The sequence below is a fragment of the Gobio gobio genome (genome assembly GCF_949357685.1).
Source record: "Gobio gobio genome assembly, chromosome: 6".
Classification (NCBI taxonomy): domain Eukaryota; kingdom Metazoa; phylum Chordata; class Actinopteri; order Cypriniformes; family Gobionidae; genus Gobio; species Gobio gobio.
This window is the reverse complement of record NC_137102.1, coordinates 17,285,206-17,307,818: the sequence shown is the minus strand read 5'-3', so window position 1 is coordinate 17,307,818 and position 22,613 is coordinate 17,285,206. Positions and strand designations below refer to the sequence as shown.

General features: G+C 38.7%; 1 protein-coding gene across 2 annotated transcripts; it reads right to left on the bottom strand.

Annotated features, from left to right (window-relative positions):
• Positions 1-1,933: 1,933 nt before the first annotated feature.
• ubxn7 (UBX domain protein 7) lies at positions 1,934-21,811 on the bottom strand. Of its 2 annotated transcripts, XM_079818504.1 has the most exons (11): positions 21,715-21,811; positions 20,243-20,399; positions 20,079-20,146; positions 14,690-14,755; positions 14,485-14,597; positions 12,619-12,765; positions 12,419-12,509; positions 9,504-9,631; positions 8,958-9,414; positions 8,043-8,122; positions 1,934-2,230 (listed from the first exon to the last, which is right to left on the bottom strand). In XM_079818504.1, the coding sequence occupies exons 1-11, from the start codon at positions 21,782-21,784 to the stop codon at positions 2,069-2,071; spliced, it is 1,539 nt and encodes a 512-aa protein (XP_079674630.1). In that variant the 5' UTR covers positions 21,785-21,811; the 3' UTR covers positions 1,934-2,068. The 2 variants fall into 2 exon arrangements, with proteins under 2 accessions (XP_079674630.1, XP_079674631.1); XM_079818505.1 differs by lacking the exon at positions 14,690-14,755 and having other exon boundaries at positions 21,715-21,805.
• Positions 21,812-22,613: the final 802 nt, after the last annotated feature.

The window sequence follows — 22,613 nt, the reverse complement described above, 5'->3', positions numbered from 1 at the left end:
CTTTGTCTGATCTCAAGGTGTTCTTTAAATCATATTTAATGTTTAGCAGTTTTCCTGCTCCAGGCAAACTCTAACTTCTTGACTTTGCCTATCAAACTTCAGTCATCAGAGCAACTTTGAACTGATGAAATATATACGGTATTAAAGCCAACCATAACTAGTAACTACAATGATTCATTACAGATATTTCACTGAACAAATATTTCTAGATATTTTGTGTTTCCAGGCCTGGATGTCACAATTTTAACATTTCCTGATATTTCATAGGAGTTTAATCAGTTTTTTTACACCGTTTACCTTGATGGTGAGCATAAAAGAGCACAGGGTAACACTTTACAATAAGGTTCATTAGTGCATTTATTTATCTTTGTTAATGTTAATTTCAACATTTACTAATGCACTATTAAAATCTTGTTAAGATTAGTTAATGCACTGTGAACTAACATGACCAACCATGAACAGCTGGATTTTTATCAACTAACATACACTAATACAACCTTATTGTAAAGTGTTACCCACAGCACAGGGATAAAATAAAATGTGAAAAAGTAATATTGTGAAATATTATGATTTTTCTATTTAAATACATTTGAAAATGTAATTATTTCCTGTAAGGCAAAGCTGAATTTTCGCCATTATTCCTCCAGTCTTCAGGGTCACATGATCCTTCAGAAAACATTCTAATATGCTGATTTGTTGCTCAAGAAACATTTCTTATTAGTGTCAATGTTGAAAACAGTTGTGCTGCTTAATATTTTTGTGGAAACTGTGGTTTTAAGTTTTCTTTGATAAATAATAAGCTCAAAATAACAGCATTTATATGAAACAGTCAGCTTTCCAGATGCTGCTCATCCCTCACACCAACAAACTGAAAATATTATAATGTGCAGCATACCGTTGTAAGAAACCTATGGTAGGATCCTCTGATAATCAATATTTATAAGCTTCAATTAAATGTTTTTTATTTTATGTATACAGAATGATCTAGCATTAACGTAAAGTAAATCCTGCGTAAATCATCTGCTTAAGACTACTGCAGAAATAGATATTCATTAATGTGAACAACTAGGTTGCACCGTTCCAATACAGTGGAAGTCTTAAGTTATTAGCAGCAAATGAAACGGCCACTAATGCGGACTCTACACATAGATATCAACAAGAAAAATACCACAGCTACTTTGAGTATTCATCTGCCCCCAGTGGACACATTCTTGAGCTCATACGGTTCATAATCGTTACTCTGAATCACTTAAGATCTGTATGCATAAATAAAAGGTTGCCCTAAATGCATGTAAAAAGACAACCAGATCTGTGGCACATGAGTCTTGTATGTTTAAGCACCCTCTAGAACATTCAGCTCAGAACCGCAATGTTCCCAACAAGAATCATGTCACAAATCAGGAGAAAGTTACTGAAGAAATACTCAAGTGGACCAGCTGTCCCTTTTGTTTCAATGATTATATTTGAGAATCAGTTTTTTGTGGAAATGATGCAGTATATAAAAAAAGGAGACAGAAACTTACTATAGCTAAATGTCACTACTCCATTCGTCCCTGCACATTGCAGATGAGATATGTGAGGGTTTACCTCTAAATAATAAGCATCCACCCCAATTCATCACCTGAACCCATGTTCAACAGGATCCCAACCTGCTCCAATGATTTTGACAGGAACTGTAGGCATTTTGGAACTGATGTTCAGTCCTTAGAAACTTTGCATACACATGATACACAATGTTTTCCTTATATCAAGGCCATCTGTAAAAGCTTTTGGGGATTAAACTTCCATATCAAAATGAGCGTAACTCATGTAACATGGACAGTCTTGAAGAAATAGACCCAGACAGGATGGGATGTGCCGAGTTGTTTGTAAATAAATACGTTGACAAATGCAGCTCAGGGGACGGTCCCTATGAACTATCAAATGTTCTGTGTATCCTGGACTTATTATTATAAAAAAAAAAAAAAAAAAGAAGAAGACGAGTGGTAACAGGGCACAGTCGATTCAGTCTTTCTAGGGCACAAGTGACAGGATAGAAGGGGGTGTGGTTTATCTACATTGGGAGGGGCTAATTTCTCTCCTGCACAAACACAGTCTCCTGCGGACACAGTCCTGCGTCCTGCAGTGTGATGTCATAGTCCAAATGAGCGAGTCTTCGGCGGGGGAAGTTGGTGACAAGTTCGAAGCGTTCGTTGGGGAATCCCTTAGACTGAACGTGTCTCACCAGTGCCTACAAAGGAAAAAAAATGAAGGGTACAAATTGTCTTTTTAGTTTTTACATTAGATCATCACTAAATCAAAATTCATTACAACAAATTTGGAAATGCTTGTGTTTAACACCGTCTCTGTATTATATACATCTTGTTGCAAGCTTTTTTCATTTTTAGCCTTAATTCTGTTTTCTTATACTACGGGGATGCTGAATGCTTGAATCTGATTGATTGATGAACATTCTAAGGTGTGCAATTATTAAAGTAGTAGTTCCAGCATTACAGTTCCATATCACTTCGCACACACTTGCAAAGAAACCTGTTGTCAGTGCTAGGGATGCAACGAAATGAAAATTCTTGGCCGAAGCCGAATAATAAAACACTTGGCTGAAGCCGAATACCGAACGCGTTTTTTCTATTTTTTTTTTCATTTATTTTGCCAATTTTTTCACCATTGCATAAATCAGCTTTTTTACCATTTTGTCTTGCTTTTAAAATAAATTAATTTCAAAATATTTATTTAACACTGAACATTTTTAGCATTCCAGTAGACATACAAACAAAGCACAATATAACTAAAAAATGTAAATATTTTTATTTGGCCATCTTATCTTATATTTGGCCTATTATGCCTACAAGTACAGTGGGGCAAAGTAGTTGTTGATCTCTTGTACGCAATGGCCAATGTTTTTAAAGTTAGTCAGACTCCACTCACTGCTCAAACCGCCAGATTTTTCATTCAGTGCGGAGTTATACAGGCTTACCAAAACCTCTCATGAACAAACAAACACAATTTGATTATGATTTGATTATGATACAGTGGGGGAAAAAAAGTATTTAGTCAGCCACCAATTGTGCAAGTTCTCCCACTTAAAAAGATGAGAGAGGCCTGTAATTTTCATCATAGGTTCACTTCAACTATGAGATACAGAATGAGAAAAAAAAAATCCAGAAAAATCACATTTTGATCACATCACATGTCTGATTTTTAAAGAATTTATTTGTAAATTATGGTGGAAAATAAGTATTTAGTCACCTACAAAAAAGCAAGATTTCTGGCTCTCACAGACCAGTAACTTCTTTAAGAGGCTCCTCTGTCCTCCACTCGTTACCTGTATTAATGGCACCCATTTGAACTCGTTATCAGTATAAAAGACACCTGTCCACAACCTCAAACAGTCAGACTCCAAACTCCACTATGGCCAAGACCAAAGAGCTGTCAAAGGACACCAAAAACAAAATTGTAGACCTGCACCAGGCTGGGAAGACTGAATCTGCAATAGGTAAGCAGCTTGGTGTGAAGAAATCAACTGTTGGAGCAATTATTAGAAAATGGAAGACATTCAAGACAACAGATAATCTCCCTCGATCTGGGGCTCCACGCAAAATCTCACCCTGTGGGGTCAAAATGATCACAAGAACGGTGAGCAAAAATCCCAGAACCACATGGGGGGACCTAGTGAATGACCTGCAGAGAGCTGGGACCAAAGTAACAAAGGCTACCATCAGTAACACACTACGCCGCCAGGGACTCAAATCCTGCAGTGCCAGACGTGTCCCCCTGTTTAAGCCAGTACATGTCCGGGCCCGTCTGAAGTTTGATAGAGAGCATTTGGATGATCCAGAAGAGGATTGGTCAGATGAAACCAAAATAGAACTTTTTGGTAAAAACTCAACTTGTCGTGTTTGGAGGAGAAAGAATGCTGAGTTGCATCCAAAGAACACCATACCTACTGTGAAGCATGGGGGTGGAAACATCATGCTTTGGGGCTGTTTTTCTGCAAAGGGACCAGGACGACAGATCCGTGTAAAGGAAAGAATGAATGGGGCCATGTATCGTGAGATTTTGAGTAAAAACCTCCTTCCATCAGCAAGGGCATTGAAGATGAAACGTGGCTGGGTCTTTCAGCATGACTATGATCCCAAACACACCGCCCGGGCAACGAAGGAGTGGCTTCGTAAGAAGCATTTCAAGGTCCTGGAGTGGCCTAGTCAGTCTCCAGATCTCAACCCCATAGAAAATCTTTGGAGGGAGTTGAAAATCCATGTTGCCCAGCGACAGCCCCCAAAACATCACTGCTCTAGAGGAGATCTGCATGGAGGAATGGGCCAAACTACCAGCAACAGTGTGTGAAAACCTTGTGGAGACTTACAGAAAACGTTTGACCTCTGTCATTGCTAGGGCTGTGACGGTGGCAGTTTTTTACCACCGCGGTGGTTATTGATCAACCACTGGCGGTGGCACGGTGTTTGTGGGGTTCGGGGTGGGGGATGAAACTGAAACTGAAACAATGAACTAAAATACTGCGCTATAGCCTACTTATCACACAAACATGAAACATATGTTTAAAGAAAGCTTGAATGTCTGCTTTTAAATAAAACAATTCACATTTAAAAGTATATATATTGTGAGATTTAAAAAATGAGGCTCAAACATCGGTTAACAAACGTGCTTGTTTATTACAGCACTTGAGTGAAACACAGCCTGCTAACATTTAAATAAATAAAATAAATATCAGAGATAATAAAGTGAAATAAACGGGTAAATAAGAAAGTTAAATATTAAACTATAAATCGTTGCAACTTTCAAACAGAATTCGTAACATGCAGGGGAATAAAAACTGCGCAGGCCTGCAAACAATTAGAACTCAGCTTTCTAATTAGTAAACATAAATGCTTTAAGCCTACCTTGGCTTTTCTATTTAGATTTTAAATTCTTTGACAAAAAAACTAACATGTTGACATTGTCCGGTTTAAGAGAGGGCCGCATTGGTGTTACGATATTTCCAGCAGCACTAAATACGCGTTCAGATGGTGTGCTCGTGGCGCATATGCATAGATACTTTTTCGCAACCGCGGCCAAGAGAGGGTATCTTGCCTCATTGTTCCGCCACCAAACAAGTGGGTCATCATTCCTTGAATGCACAGCGGAGAGTTTCAGCTAAATTTTCCGCCGTGTGGCTTTCGGGTGTGAACGAAGTCTGCAGGCACCTGCTCTTCAGATTCCATTCATTGGTAATGAAATGCACGGTCAGACGCATAAATGGAGTCATGTTAATGCTGGACCACATATCAGTAGTGGTGGAAAAGAAAACACTTTCTTGCAGTTCAGCCATTATGTTCTGCTTCGTTTCTGTGTATAACTGGGGAATTACAGTGTTCGAAAAATATTTCTTGCTTGGCAATTCATACTGTTTGTCGAACGACTGGAGCATTTTTTTGAAGGCTGGTTTCTCCACAGTGCGGAGCGGCGCATTCTCCACAACCAAATACGTTGCCACGTCTCTTGTCAGCATTTTCCACTTGTCACTCTCTCGTTTGTATTTGGCCTGTTTGGCGAAAAGCCTCTCCAATACCAGCCTGACCACCAGCTGGGCGTTTGCGTTCACGGGACATAAATTGTACAAACGCCGATGGATGGCATGATTGGAGATGGCTCTTGAGATTTGATGTGTTCGCCCATTTAACACTTATTTTGTTTTTACAAATCCGGCAAATGGCTTCATCCTTATTTAAAGGTTCACCTTTTTCGTTAGGCACAAATCCAAAATGATCCCAGATCGGCGATGTAGTATTTGGTTTCCCAACCAGGTCCATTGCTCAACACGATATTAATTTGCGGAATGCAGAAGAAACTGGATTTTGCCGCGCTCAAACTCGCTCATCTAAAGGAAACGCCATATATGGCGTGTGAAGGATTAATGAATTAGCTATTTTATACGCTAGTCTATAAAACTCATAGAGCTAAAAGGTACAGGTTATAAATAGCAACTGCTATTGCAAATGTTATATTCTATACAAAACTTTTTTTGCATTTCATACAGTGTGTCAGGTCACGTGCACTACTACCGTCACAGCCCTAGTCATTGCCAACAAAGGGTATATAACAAAGTTTTGAGATGAACTTTTGTTATTGACCAAATACTTATTTTCCACCATAATTTGCTAATAAATTCTTTAAAAATCAGACAATGTGATTTTTTTTCTCATTCTGTCTCTCATAGTTGAAGTGTACCCATGATGAAAATTACAGGCCTCTCTCATCTTTTTAAGTGGGAGAACTTGCACAATTGGTGGCTGACTAAATACTTTTTTGCCCCACTGTATCAATCAAATCATAATCAAATTGTGTTTGTTTGTTCATGAAAGGTTTTGCAAGCCTGTATATCTCCGCACTGAATAAAAACTCTGGCGGGTGAGCAGTGAGTGGAGTCTGACTAACTTTAAACACATTGGCCATTGCGTACAAGAGATCAACAACTATGTCAACGCTGCAAAAACACGTTATAAATGGATTCATTTGACAAACATATATTATTACAGTATCAACTGAGGGTGCTCTTGCTTGCATTTGAGGGTGCTTCGACAATGCAGCAGAACAGGGTCTACAAACGGCCCTTTCTGTGTCTTTCACTTTAAAGCCTTCTTTAAGCCTTGTTTATATTCTACGCGTCCGCACGAGCGCAAGGGTGCGCGCAGCAAAAATGACGTCATCGCAGAGTGCCAAGCGGACAAGGCGTGCGCGCAGTCAGCGGATGCTCTCGCTACGGAGCAAGACTAAAGTATAAACAAGGCTTAATGCTTCCACACTTCCGACATGTGCTGCATTTAGAAGCGTGCCCGCCTCTCTCATACACGCGCTGGTTGCTATATATTTGATCGCATGATCAAAAACCTAATTTTCTGTCAAATTTATTCTATCTTTTCACGTATTTTTCAGTTGCCGAACAGTTGGTGCATCCCTAGTCAGCGCTGCTCTGATGAATTTATCAGCAAAATAGTTTAACAACTTAAAAGCTACAATACATTTCTCACTAGAAATGTAATAACATCTCTGTTCTGGAAGCAGATAAACCTAGTAGAAGCAGTAGAAACGCTGCTGCCGAACACTGTTGAGAGACGCACAGACGTATTCCCTTACGATTAACCAATCTCTCTCTCTCTCTTTCTCTCGCTCTAATAACTGCATTAGTCTGCTATCAGTGGTTGAAGCCTCCATAGCTAGCTCTAAAATTATGTTTTGGAATTAGCAATGGAGGTTTGGGATTATATGCGTAAGAAATCAGGCTTTGCCACCTCGGGTGTGTATAATTTTAACAGCCCAGAGTCAATTACTCCTTACATAAATTGGTAGGAACTAAACGTGCCGTTAGTCAGGAATACGGTACATTGCAGTAATGAACATGCTCGTTTTTGTTATCGTGGGCACTTGAAAAACTGTGAATAATTCTAAATACCTTACTATCCGAATTATTTATTTTCCATCAACCGATTACAACGTACAAATTAACTGGAATGAAAATGCAAATTTGCTTTCTGACAGTATGTGGAAATACCCCGGTCCACAAAGCAACACTGCACATTTTCTGAAAGTCAAACTGTATTTACACGCTTTCAAACAGCCACTTAGATTTTTGTATAATCTTTGTATTTGATTCGATTCTTGTATTCACTATGTTTCGTATTCAAAAATGCTCAAAATCTTAATATTTATTTTCAAACATTAGTTTGCACTTATACCAAAACATGCCAACCCAGACAAGACATCTAGATATTGGTTAAAAATTCTTCTTTATTCTTTTGCATTTGTTTTCTTTATACAGTTTAATTGTATTTAAATGTTAAAGGTTATTTTTGTCTTTTGAAAAAAAAAAATGATTAAACTTAATTAAAAGGACAACACTGAAGTTTGATTATTTTTTCAACCTGTTTGTGTAATGTGATTCAATACTGTTATGAATTTGATACTGTTACATGCCTAGTAATCAATGGCGGCAATGGTAAAAAGTGTGACACCTATGAACTACACAAATTGTGAAACGCTTTACCCACCATAAGTTTAGCTTTCGCAGACAATGCTATCTGTTCCCTCTGGCCATCTGGATATCGCAGCATTAAGCGGGCCTTTGGACCTGCGGACAGAGTTGTTTTAGTACATTTATTATTACTACATTCTCTCTGAATATTATTGCCATGTAAAAAAGTTCAAATCCTTTAAAAGTGACAGTTGACAAATGTCATTCTAAACCTGTACGTTAGTTTTTCTGCAGAACATAAAAGGACATGTTTAAAGGTCAGCTCTATTCCACATATGACAGCTCCAAAAATGACAGAACAAAACCTACACAAGCTAGCCATATGACTTGTGTGCTCTAATGCAAGTCTTCTATCTACAGCTATCCAATAGATTTGTGTGAGAAGCAGACTGAAATTTAAGTCATTAATTTTCCTCTTCAGTGAGCTGTTAGCACACAAACTGCATATGATTGGATCACTGAATCAACCGTTAAACTCGCAAACGGGTTTGTGAACTAATCTTTCAGTCCGATTTGGAATTTTGATCAACTAGTTCTTATCTGACTCAAAAGAATGATTAATTCACAAACAGGATTGCTTCGGTTCTCACGATCAGCTCACTGTCGCTATACGGTCATAATGGTTCTCAAATTGACAGTTCATTGGGGGGAAGATTATCAGAGAATAAAGACTTAAATTTCAGTGGGTTTCTCACACAAAGTTGACTTTAGAGCACTTGGATTATAATGCACATGTCATATGAACTACTTTTGTAGAGCTATTAGTAGTTTCACAGGAACGGCCAATATGTTCAACAATGTCGTTTTATGTTCTGTGGAGAATATAACTGCAATCAGGAAAGAGGGTGAGTAAATAATGAGAGAATTGGCTTAAAGAGCTAGTTCGCCCAAAGATGAAACAGACATCTGACATAACAGTAAAGCCATATACCGTTGTCGTCTGGATCTGCTGTGCTGGTGCCGGCAGGTTCTGAGGGCTGGTGTAATGTTGATCTGTGGTTTTCTCCCATCCGCTGTTGGGACTCTGTTTGTCCTGTCTGACTGTGACTGAATCCAACCGGCTCTAGGTGATTCTTCTTACTCTCCTCTTTCCTGTGGCACAACTCTTTGTGCGGAGACTTCCTGTGATGGACTGGGCTGTCTGGCCTGGTGGGAGGAGCGATCTCTGCAGAGATGTGTCCATCTAAAGATTCCTCCCCTCCACCGACCTCATTATCCGAACCATCCACTGAGATCAGGCCCTCGCTGTCAGAGAAAGGCTCGGCATCTGAATCATCATCTGAGCGTGACTCTGCCTTCTCTTGGGTGGACTCATAATGTGTTTCTTGAAGAGAAGCCCGGATAGCTGCCTCTAACTGACTGTCCTCACTGGCATCTATCAAACTCTCCTGTATAGACACATAAAGGATTGCAATTTAAAGAAAAGATACGTAAATGTTTTCTCCGGAACCTCCAGAACCTTAATGGGGACACTTACAGAACGAGCCCGTTTGGCTGGAGGTTGACTGGACTGCCCATCCAGCTGCCCGTGCTCTGATAGGAAGCCTGTGACCTGATCCAGGAACGAAGCCACATCTAACTGGTTCCACTCAACCATCTTTTGTCCTGTTTGTCAGAGATAAAAATACTGAAAAACTCTGAATTTCAGACAATAACCAGAAGCACTTAAATACATTGCAAACATTTTTAATCATTCATCTTCACCCTCATAATGCATAAAAAAACCTGCACACTTTTTTCCACACAGTTTTGACCCAGTGGAACATAAGCTTATTAAAGAGTTTTAACTTAATATTTTTAAATTAAAACCATATTGTATTGATGAACCATTTTCATTAATGAATTAAACATTTCAAAGGTGTGATTGTTACCATGTTACTACAATGTTATTACTATGCCGTCCACTTTTTTTATTCATTAAAAAAAGAGAAATTCTTTGCGATTTCAAATTACACATGAACTGTAGCAAAACCAGCTTGATATGCAAGATAAACATTTATCAATAATTATGGAAAATGTTAGTGTTAAATTATACAATATGTTAAAAATGTCAAATGACAAGTATGGTTTTCAAAGATTTTTTTTATTTTTTATTTATTTAATAACTTTAAAATGTCATAAAATCAAGTACAAGTAAGTTTTTGCATATATTTTAGCATGGTTAAAGGGTTACTTCAGCGATTAGCATTGTAATAGCATTGCATTAGCTTTGTATCAACAGAAACCCGGTAGTATATTCGAATGATCGTGCCCCCCCCCCAATATATCCCCCTGAGACAAGATATTTATGTATGTTATGTTTGGAAAAAAGCCTCCGATGACGCAAATATCATCATTTTGCGTCATCTGAGGCTTTTTTGGCCACAGGCTAAAGACTACAGCCAGTAGTAGGAGCTAGTTCTGCATGTTGTTTTCAACCCGCCCATAGGGGTGGGATCTCACTCACATAATGTAAGACACAGACGGCTGGACGGACATTCATAACGGAGCGGTGTAGAGCAAAGCGAGTGTTTTCAATTAATTCCTATGAAAGTTAAGCTTCCATAGGCATGAACTGAAAACGCGCCAGACTGGACACGCACTGTGAATGACTGTGCGGTCATTTCAATTTGAAACCAAATCTTTCGCGATCATCTTGTCTGTCAGCTCCCTGCTCTCTGATGAATCAAATCTGACTCATGTCCTGCTGCGTTTGTGCTGCGACGCTCATTCGGCTCGTGCTGTATTGAGCAGACACGTTCAGTTTTTAATTACAATGTCTGTTCTCTAACTGAACTAAATGCTTTTATTACTATACAAATCAAAACAACGGTGGGGGCGATGCCGCGGTGGGCAAGTGATGTAACCGGTAGGCGTGACTTGGGAGTGGCCTCGTAGGGCAGCGAAGCAAGTGCATTCTTCTGGGAATTGTTGTCTTTCATCCATATGAGCCAAAAATACATTTTCTGGCTTCTAAACTTCTAAAATAATTTCACATTTCTACTAGGAGTGTAACGATACACGTAATCGTACTGAACCGTTTCGAATCAGGGCTTTCGGTTCGGTGCACGCGTGTACCGAACGGTTACCGAATGCAATCTTTAACAGTTAACAGTCGGCTTGTTTTAAGCATGGAACACACTTCAATCCGAGTTCCCACATGAACATATTAAGTATTCAGTCCATTTTATCACGAAATTCAAACGATAAATGCCGTTTTGACGCTCTTTAATGTGGCGTGACTGATCACAGATCAAGCGGCCGCGCGTGAATGCGATCATCTGTGAACGCGATCGATCATCTCTTCCTAAAGAATAAACATGAATGAACATCTGAAGGTATGTTGTTGAGGATACATTACAACTTACTGTCACGTATCATATGTGGTGTAATCGCTCAATCAGTGTTTCAACGGCGGAAAGACCTCAATATAACTGCTTGTAAACTAAACAATGAAGCATCACATTTACCTCAGGCAGTCATTCAGCGTCCACAGAATTTTATTCACTAGAGAAATCTACTCTTTCACTTAATATATGCACTATATTTGCCTATATATTCATTATATTCTACTTAAACTGTTAATGATGTACATCTTGATTATTTCATGCATGTTTAAATAAACCGGTCATGAAAATGACAGACACAGTGTATAAATGATTATATTTCAACAATTATAATTTTTATAATTAGATTTAGAAGTTAATGCAAAAACTGCCTTATGTTAAGTTTACATGTTTGCATACTATGTTATTTGAGTGTTAAACCTTTAATATTAATGTGCAGGTAAGGGCTCCCTATATAGTTTACAGCAATATCTCCAATAAACTTTTAGTTATAATTTAATTAATTTAAGTACAGGCACTTTTTTTCAGTAAACCACTGTTTAATAAAAATAAATAAAACGCAATTTTGTAAAACTGCTGTACCGAACCCGTACCGAACCGTGACTTCAAAACTGAGGTACGTACCGAACCGTCAGTTTTGTGTACCGTTACACCCCTAATTTCTACTACATAAATGACCCAATTTAAATACACATTCATCTTTCCAGCGGTGAAGTACTCCTTTAATTCATAAATATAATTACGTTATTGGCTAATCATTTTACAAACTCTACTAACCTTGCATTGTCATAAAATATATATCTTGGGATCATTTAATTTATTATGATGCATTTTTGACTTTATGCCCACTTAAATTAATTTAAATTCAGGAATCAAAAACAGGCTCATTATAGAAAAGGTCTCTTCAAGTCATTGTCTTTATGAAATTCATTGTTAAATAAATGCATAGATCCAGAAAAAAACTAGCATCATGTCATTGATCCAAACATTTAGTCAGAAAAAGTAATAAATCTAGCAAAAAGATACATTGAGGAGGAGTGATTCAGCAATGCCTTGTTTGTCTTACCTGTACGGGGGTCCAAGATAGAAATATAGGGGAATTTGTTAAGCTTGTAAAACTGAATGTACCTCTGGCCTTCCTCACTGTCATGGTAAACCTATAAGCAAACACAGCTTACCTAAACAATTCAACAGCTCACATTCACAAGTCAAGTCATGTCATGGAAGATACAGAGACAGAAGACATTCATGTCTGTGTAAGTTTACCTGCCAGAATATGAAGTGTTCTCTGATGATGGTTTTCACAGCATCATTGCTCCACACGTCTCGGTTTAGACACTGACAGGCAAAATCCTGGACATTTTGAATGTTGATCATCAGCCATTTATTTTCAAGCTGACCGGAGTCTTTTGCCTGAAGTGAGAAATATATATTGTGGGAAACAGTTAATACAGATAGTGGGAAATAATGGCTTGACTTGCAGGAATGTTCCAGATCCAATACAAACTAAAAAGCAGAAAAATGCAGCTTATACTTTTGCTGACGGACACACACCCGAAATACGCACCCAGAAAGACACCTCTCAGACACCACGCAATCCCGAATGCAGTTCTCTTTGAGACAAATATAACTCATAGATAGGGTTGAGTACCGGAAACCCGGTGCCTACCAATATAACCGGTATGTAATCGGACCGAATCAGAACGCAGATTTCGGTGCCTCATTTCAGTGCCACTTAAATTCAAACGTGCTTTCGCCTTTTGGCTGGGGACGAGCCAGAGACAGACACGCTCAGCGCTCGTCACATATCACAACTATTCAGTGTTTTCAGCTACATAATATTTATTTTAGGTTTCAGACATTTAAAAGCACATAATTACTAGCAAAAAATACACACTGATGTCTATGGAAGTGGCAATGACAATCCTTTCAGACAGTTATAATTTGACTGTGTGTTTTATTCATATCAGATACACATTATACAGTAACTATAGTTTACTCTATTCTTCTCCCAGTTCAGCAGCAGTCACTTACTTTCATGTATTTTGTGAGATGTGGATGAATTTACGTGAAATCCGACAGATCCGATTCTCTGAGGCGCAAAATAACATGGCGGCGCCCATCGCGCATTATAGATCAACTAACATGATCATTATAAAGGGTTTTCAATGACAAAACACATTCACTCACACATATTTGAAAATCAGAATATCAAATAGTTCATGACATTGTTAACAAGTTTGTGAATATTTTGAATAAAAAAGAAAAAAAGAAGTAAAACCGATACAGCTGCCATAGCACTATTGCGGCTGCTGTGTGTCATGTGAGAAGCATGATGCTACGCCATGGAAACAAGGCGATGCGTTCTAAAATTATTTAGCCAGAGAATATGGTCATATTTCAAAATAAAGCTGAACCTTGAAGCTGGTTTGTGGCATACCAAGAATACAGACTACTTTACTGTTATTACTGTAACTGTTATTTAGTGTTAAATTAGGCCCATTGTAGTTGGGTTAGGTGGCTTAGGTTTTACTGTGAATATGTCAAGTAAATTGTGTTTTGTATCCATTTATATTTATATATTTAAGTATACTTTATACTTTTAATAAATTGTTCCATTTAAAGAAAATCTTTTTTTTTTTTTTGGTTTAGGCACCGGTACCGTTTTAAAAGTATCGGTTTGTCACCGGTATCGTAAAAAAAAAAACGAAAACAAAAAAACACGATACCCAACCCTACTCATAGATGTAAAAAAATATATATAATTATAAAATAGCTATATTTCTTAAAAAACTCAAAAGAATAAATCAAATAAAATGTATATTTTAATAGTCTTGGCTCACTTGCGAAGTCTGTCAGTCACAGATGCGTTCAAAAAGGCTGAACTTGTATTGAACCAGGAACATTCCTTTAAGGACTTGTCCACTGATTCCACCCAGCCTGATTTCAGTTCTGTTTGGACACTCCCTGATTTGCAGGGCTTGACTTGTTCTTTGCCAGGAACAAAAAACATTACTATGCTGACAAAGTTTGAACTTAATGACATAGAGGGCTGAAACATGTGAATTAGCCAATTACTGGAAGCGTTACTAGTAATACTAATAGGTGTACTAAAGCAGTCATAGACCTTACCGTCTCAAAGCTGCCTTTGTGCATGAGTTCAATGGGAGGACGGAACAGATCGGCTAGAGTGCTCAGCTTCTTGTCCATTGCACTTCCGTTTCTCAACTCCTGCTCCTGTCGGACTAAAGATTCACAACACAACAGCAGGGTTTCAGAGGATGAACTAGACCGTGTGTGCTGAATGAAACCATCAGAATGCATCACATATACTTACTGGTTTCAGTCTGAAAATCCCGAAATCCATCAAAGATTGATCGTGCTGGCCTACGCCTCTTTGGTACTGTAAAAACGATATATATTAGCTTATGTTAACACAACCCCCTGAGAGTTCATAAGGGATGAAAAGCTAATAATTGATTATATCGAAAGTAAAATGGTAGTTTTAAGAAAAAAATTTGGGAATTTTTTTTTCCGCACAATTGGAACCATTTTTGTGGACAGAAGTTTACAAAATTAAAAGGCACAATACGTAATATTTTTGGATTAAAATATCCAAAACCACTAGAAGAGTTATATATTTTGTTGACTTGTGTGCTTACATTATCGCAAATGTTTCCAAGAATATTTAAATCCAGAGAAATAAGCAATTTTAACCAGGACATGGACCGTGTCCATGCGTCGTCTATCAATGACATCATACCCGCATTACCCTCGATTTCCGGTTTTATTTTGTAGAAACCATAGAAACACCAAATATGCTTAATATATTATGTTGTATTAGACAAGGAAACATTTGTTTGGATACATTTATAGACAGAAAACGAATTACTGTACAGTATTACAGCATTTTCTCCTCACACAATATGTTTTAAAGGGGGGGTGAAATGCTGTTTCATGCATACAGAGCTTTTTACACTGTTAAAGACTTGGATTCCCATGCTAAACATGGACAAAGTTTTTTTTTTTTTTTTTTTTTAAGTTGGACGTTTGATGGAGTATTTCTGTGGCAAAAATACTCCTTCCAGTTTCTCATAAGTTTCGGAAAGTTTTTTTAGAGTATGGGTCTATCTGACGTCAGATAGGGCGGAATGTCCTTCTCCCAAAAGGGCGCGCGTGCAACTAGAGCGAGAGAGCAACCGCTTTAGGGAAGCTGGCTGCGCTTCAGTCACAGGACTTCACGAAATCAACAATGTCACCAAAGAAGTGTGTTTTTTGGTTGTGAGGGCAAGACAACCCTGCACAGCTTCCCAAAGAACCCAGCGTTAATGGGACAGTGGATGGAGTTTGTTTTTCCGGAGCAGCAACGGAGTTGTGTTTTTGTTTGTTCCCTGAATTTCGGTGACGATGGTTTATAAACAAGGTACCGTTCATCTCCGGATTTGTATCTCGTCTAATGCTGAAAGATGGAGCAGTCCCAGCGATTAAGGTTCACGGTCGTATGTTTGAACCAGGCGGTGAGTAAATCTGCTTCAAATGTCTTTGTGTTATTAGCTATCAACTCTTACATTCAAATGCCCTACTATTCCATTGTTTTTCTATGTAAACACGCACTAGTCTGACTAGTACTGCAAACATTAAATCGCATACAGTCCATAAACCAAATTATGTCCTCATAAACCATGAGTAAACACACAAAAATGTTGTAAAACTCGCGAGCATGACAAGCCGCTAAGCAAGTATATGTTACAGTTACAGTACATTCCACATAGAGACGTCCTGCTGTAGTCGTCGTTGCTTCTTCTCCTGTTCAATTTCAGCCTCTAGATCTGATTCTGGATCATATATGTATGGCTAAATCTGACTGATCTCAATGGTTTATTTAGGATAACGTTTTTTTTATCCACGTTTAAGGATGTTTGAAAGACTCAGTACAGCGTATCTGTACTTTTATATATATAATAAAACTAAAGACTTTTCGGAGATATGAAGGATGCAATACTACTTTATAGGTACTCAAGATTGACATGAGTGTTTCACCCCCCCTTTAAAATTAGTTGCATGCAATTTAGCAACACAAGCCAACAAGCATTTATTAATATGATATTCTAATATCGGTCTAGCTTACTGCAGTGTGCAACAAGTGTCTCATAGCAGCCACAGAGCGAACGCATAGAGTAACGTTATAACAATTTTCAACACACTCAAATGTATTTAATATGATAAAGCACTGCGTTACCCCACATACGCTTAATCGGAAGAAGCGAAAGCGATGATTGTGTCATAATAAAAGCTCCACTGCTGTCGAGCCGTGCGTCACGCTCTCATTAGCAATCGCTCTAGCGACAGCATTCAGCTCCCACAGCACTGGGCCCTGCTCTGCTTCATACTACAACATTAATAAATCTCAAGAACATGATTTCTGCCCGAGTCCCGTCCCGTGATTCTTTTCCACCGGCTGTGAAGTGAAGACGACAACTCCCAAAAGCGTTCAATCTTGGCGTCATCAAGCTACGCCTTTGTTTTGAATAGGCGACCTCTAGCGGCGAAAAACTACATAGTGTGCCTTTAAAGCCTGAATATTAGAAATAGGTAGGGAATATAAGTAGGGATGCACCAAAATTTCGACAACCGAAGATGAATTTTCAGTTTCAAGGGTGAAATCATTAACCGAAACTGTGTTAATTAGTGCTTCTCTGATGGCATGTTTTGACTGTCAGTGTCTATTCTGTGCACACAAAGTGGATAAACTACAACAGGTAAAAGTCAACTGTGTGGACGGTATAGGTTGAGCAGACAAGCTTCTTTTTTAAAAGATTAATTTTGATGAACTGAGATCTTTTAGTCTATGCTGTTGTCTGTTGATGCGAGAACAAAATTTAGCTAAACATTATTTTTAGCATGCCTCCCATCCAATATTTTTAATAAGCTTAGTGCTTTTGATATGAAACTTTCAAATTATGTCAGTTTTATAAGGAAAATCTAAAAAATGTATGTTGTTTTGATGCTCTTAAATGTGGCGTGACAGATCGTTGTAGTTCAAGCGGCAACATGGACCTCACAAAAACTGATAATCTCCTCAGTTAATACTACCAACTAGTCAACTAGAAAAAAAGAAAGAACTCCAGAGAGGAGTATTTTGCTAAATACATGTACACTGATCAGGCATAACATTATGAATATTCCTAATATTGTGTGCGTGTCCCTTTTGCTGCCAAAACAGCCCTGACCCGTCAAGGCATGGACTCCACTAGACCCCTGAAGGTGTATTGTGGTATCTGGCACCAAGATGTTAGCAGCAGATCCTTTAAGTCCTGTAAGTTGCGTGGTGGGGCATCCATGGATCGTACTTGTTTGTTCAGCACATCCCACAGATGCTGGATTGGATTGAGCGCTGAGGAATTTGGAGGCCAAGTCAGCACCTCAAACTTGTGCTCCTCAAACCATTCCTGAACCATTTTTGCTTTGAGGCAGGGTGCATTATCCTGCTGAAAGAGGCCACAGCCACAAGCGAATTCCGTTTCCATGAAAGGGTGTACATGGTCTGCAACAATGCTTAGGTAGGTGGTACGTGTCAAAGTAACATCCACATGGATGGCAGGGCCCAAGGTTTCCCAGCAGAACATTGGCCAAAGCATTATAGGGGTGTGCCAAAAAATCGATTCACAGAAGAATCTAGATTCTCATTTGCAACGATTCAGAATCGATCTGAAATGTCCAAGAATCGATTTAATAAATTAATAAAATCAGCTGGCTGTTCGCCTCCATTTTGTAACTAGCCTATACGCAACGTCTGGACATCACCACGCAGCCAGTTTTTGAACGAGCGCGGCAAATCACTAAAACAGAGAGGAAGCAAATATGGATGAAAGGGAGATCCAACCAGCCCCGTCTTCACTTAAAGCTAAAGTTTGGCGTCATTTCGGTTTTTACCGAATGCCTGGAAGCACTGCGCTGGACATGACACACACAGTGTGCAAGCTTTGCAAAATAAAGACCAAGTAGTTAGTACTTCGGCAGCACAACAAATGCGCGGGCTCATATTACTAGGCATCACCCTGAGCTCAGCGACACGGAGCAGAGTCAGCCGCAAGCTGCAGACCAACGCACACTGGAGTGTTTCACGAAACTCCCAGCACTTTATTTTCATAACTTGTTATTCTTTAAGTTACTTTGTCTGACTGAGAAATAGATTTTTTTTGTCTTCACCGGTTGTGTTCTACATGATATTTGTGGTAAACTGCAACTTTCCTGGGAAATGCATCTACTTTCAACCATTTTGTATTTTGAAGAAGCACTTTATTTTTGTTCCAACTTATTTTATAGCTAGCTACTAATGAGTAGCAATTGAGAACCAGACAAAGGCACTTTCCTGAGAATTGAACTTAATAAATGTGAAAAAGACACTTTAATGTCTTCGTTTGTCATTCTGTATAGCAAAGCAGATGAGAGTAGATCATGATCAGAAACCCGATTAGAAATCATTATGGATAAAATCGAATCGTTTTGAATCGAAAATCGATTATGAATCGAATCGTGGCTTCAAGAATCGGAATCGAATTGAATCGTGAGATGGTAAAAGATTCCCACCCCTACAACACACTGCCTCCGTCGGCTTGTCTTCTTCCCATAGTGCATCCTGGTGCCATGTGTTCCCCAGGTAAGTGATGCACATGCACCCGGCCATCCAAGTAAAAGAAAACGTGATTCATCAGACCAGGCCACCTTCTTCCATTGCTCTGTGGTCCAGTTCTGATGCTCAAGTGCCCACAGTTGGCACTTTCGGACGTTGACAGGGGTCAGCATGGGCACCCTGACTGGTCTGCAGCTATACAGCCCCATACACAACAAACTGCGATGGGGTGTGTATTCTAACACCTTTCTATCAGAACCAGCATACACTTCTTGAGCAATTTGAGCTAAAGTAGCTCGTCTGTTTGATAGGACTACACGGGCCAGCCTTCGCTCCCCACGTACATCAATGAGCCTTGGCCGCCTATGACCCTGTCTCTGGTTCACCACTGTTCCTTCCTTGGACCACTTTTGACAGATACTGTCCACTGCAGACCGGGAACACCCCACAAGAGCTGCAGTTTTGGAGATGCTCTGACCCAGTCGTCTAGCCATCACAATTTGGCCCTTGTCAAACTTCCTCAAATCCTTATGCTTATATGCAATATATTACATTGTCATTATATTTTTTACTTAACCTGTTGTCTTCATTATTTAATGTATGACACTGTTTAAATGTTTATATTTCAACAATGAATTGGAGGAGAAAATTACATATTTAAAACGTTTAAATAATTATATATAACAGTTTTTATTTGAGTGTTGATTATTAAATACATTTGATGAATTAATTGATTATTTATTATATAAACATTTACAGTTGCAGTTTCTAGCTTTTATTTTGGTTTCTGTGTTTCTATAAAAAAAATATTTTGGTGCATCACTATTCGTTTATTTTATTTTACAGAACAATTGTAATTTACAACCGTAATATAGTTCTGTCATTGTTTTTATGATTAGAGTTAAAACATAACAATAACGTATTATTATTTTGATGATAATGATTATTATTAATTTGGATTGGGTTCCTAATACCAGTGTGAATGTAATGCAGACTGAGTGAATCTACTTTAGAGTTCAGCTACAAAGTCAAAATAAAACACCATTTTATCCATTTACTTGCATGTCATGTGACCATTACAAGGGCTCCATACCTCCAAACAAGGGCTCTGGCTCCACCAGAATGTCTTGCTTCTGAGGAATGGGTGCTCGCACGTCATCTCTGACAGAGAGGAGGACACAACAATCAAACTCAGAGCACAGAGCATGCAGTGACTTACAAACACCATAATGCTGCTTGAGAAAGACTGCCACTCACTCTGCAGGGGGGTGTCTGCTGCTGGAGGCTCCGGCTGAACTGGCGCTCGTGCTGGGTTCCTCTGCGATGCCCCCTCCATCTAGAAACATGGTGACGGCCATCTCTAGGTTATTGTTACATGCTTCCAACATATGCTTTCCTACACTCTCTGTGGCTCCTGCAAACAAACATACACATGCAAAGATTTATTATTCCCCCAAACACACTGGGAGAAAAAAAAGAGCAGATGTACTTCAAGAGGTGAATTTGTAAATGGAAATATATGTATAACCTTTTTGTGGTAAAAAAGGTACAAATATGTCCTTTTAAGGGTACTGCCCCAGAGACAAGCTGTTGTAAACAGGCGAAATAAAACTATTACATAAGCTGAAAATTGTGTAATAACTATGGTATGTTTATATATGTATGGATGGTATGTAAAAAATGTCAAAGAAGCCGACATTAAGAAATTACACTATTCATTAGTTATATAAATATCTCGTTTGCTCGGTCCCTTATAGGTTTATGAAGATCACATTATATGTTTATTGGCATTACGCGAAAACAGGGAGGATTTAAACAAAATGCTTAGGTTAATTCTGAAATATGACGTTGTAAACGCATAGAAGCAGCGCGAGCTGCTGGACTCTCTCGCTCGTTTCAGTTCTTAAACCCCACCCCTTCGGAGCGCGCATGCGCACAACCAGCCCATCTTTCACCTTTTACAAAAAAAGTAGCGAGCTGCTTAACATGGCTTGTATTTCTGACCAACAGAACCGAAACTATCAAATGATACACATAATCATGCGAGGCTCTAGAGCAGCCAGTGTGTACACTTCTAACAACAGTTAAACTGAACATTCCCAGTCCGTGTAGACATCACAGTTTCGTATGTACCTTTCACTTAGATGTGACTTGTGAGAAGCATACAGTCCAAACGGATAACTGATTGAGAATCAGCCTACACAAACCGCCATATTGTGGACTGTGGCTCATATTCACAGACACACTTGCTGAAGTTGTTAAACATTCGCGGTGGCCGGAAACATCCAAACACACATAATCAACCTGTAGCATTTCAATTTGCCAATGGGAAGTATGAAAATCCCACTGCAGTACTGATCTAGTTTGAATTTTAAGGTGTTACATGTAGCGATGGTGAAATAACACAAGTAACGTTCCAATCACATGCTCAAAGTTCAGTCCGTGAGAGTTTTACATTACCATCGGCATACTTTAGTAATTAGTCTACATCTGATCGCCACTTTTCTGTTCTGATTTCTTTTCTTTTACATGTAGAGACATATTAAAGCAAGTGGAGATAGCAGCTAGCTCTTTCGTTAGTCCCTTTCCTTTGCATGACAGAGGGGGCAGTAATGATGATGCCTCTCGATTATTCTTCCCTACATACAGCATTTCTAAAGACCACATGTTTTACTCAAGCGAAATGGCCTGTGCAAAAATTCCCGCAAATGCGAAATGTCAATATTTACCAGTTATGGCTGTAAACTGTTGTATTAACCCATTAACCCCCGGGGCTGATGCGTCTCCGAGAGTCGCCATCTTGCCGCCACTGACAACAACACGACTGAACGCATGCACAGCATCGACCAATAGGATCTCTTTCTACGTCTGACTCCGTGCGTCACCTCACTGGATCTCTGGGTAACGTAGTTCATTCGTTGTTTCATTAACAAGATGCCACTGTGTGCTTAATAAACAGATTTTTGTGTTAATTATATAATAAATGCACTACACGAGTGCAAATATGCAGCATGTTTCTCATTACACATTCTTGTAAAGAATCTTTATTTTTGCTACGAGCTTACTATTTTTCTTCATTTTAGTGGCAAACAAAAAATTTCTAAAAATGCTGGAAGAACACGAAAAACAAGAACAAGAATTGGTAATTTTTTAAAAATAATATATTGTATTGCGCGCCTATGTATTTAACGTTTGTTTAATATGCTATATTTAGTAAGAATTTTGAATTCATTTTACTAAAATGATTTTAGTCAAATACTGGTGCTTCTGCTTAAGCATTGGTGCTAACTGTTATGCCTGTGGTATTACCATTATTTCTGTCAAGGGAAACAATAAACACAGATTATCACAAATCTAGACCTTTCTAAAATGGGCACTGCCATCATGATAGTTTAAAAATCACAGGGACATTTTGGGAATATTAATAAGACTATGGCCTGGTTTGACAGACAGGGCTTAGATTAAGCCAGGCCTTAGTTTAATTAGGACATTTAAGTCGCTTTTATAAACGTGCTTTAGAAAAAACATTACTGGTGTGTGCATCTTGAGACAAAACAATGGCACTGACATATTTTAAGATATACCAGTGCAAGTTGCTTTCAGTTAAAACAGCTCAAACATTTTAGTC

What these genes read in the sequence shown, in the direction of transcription:
- ubxn7 (XM_079818504.1), bottom strand. Translation starts at nt 21,784, where the DNA reads ATGGCGACTCTCGGAGACGCATCAGCCCCGGGGGTTAATGGGTTAATA. An exon ending in GCCAGAGCCCTTGTTTGGAG is followed by an intron (nt 14,756 to 20,078) that starts GTATGGAGCCCT and finishes TCGTTTTTACAG; the next exon opens with TACCAAAGAGGCGTAGGCCA. An exon ending in TATCTTGGACCCCCGTACAG is followed by an intron (nt 9,632 to 12,418) that starts GTAAGACAAACA and finishes TCTGACAAACAG; the next exon opens with GACAAAAGATGGTTGAGTGG.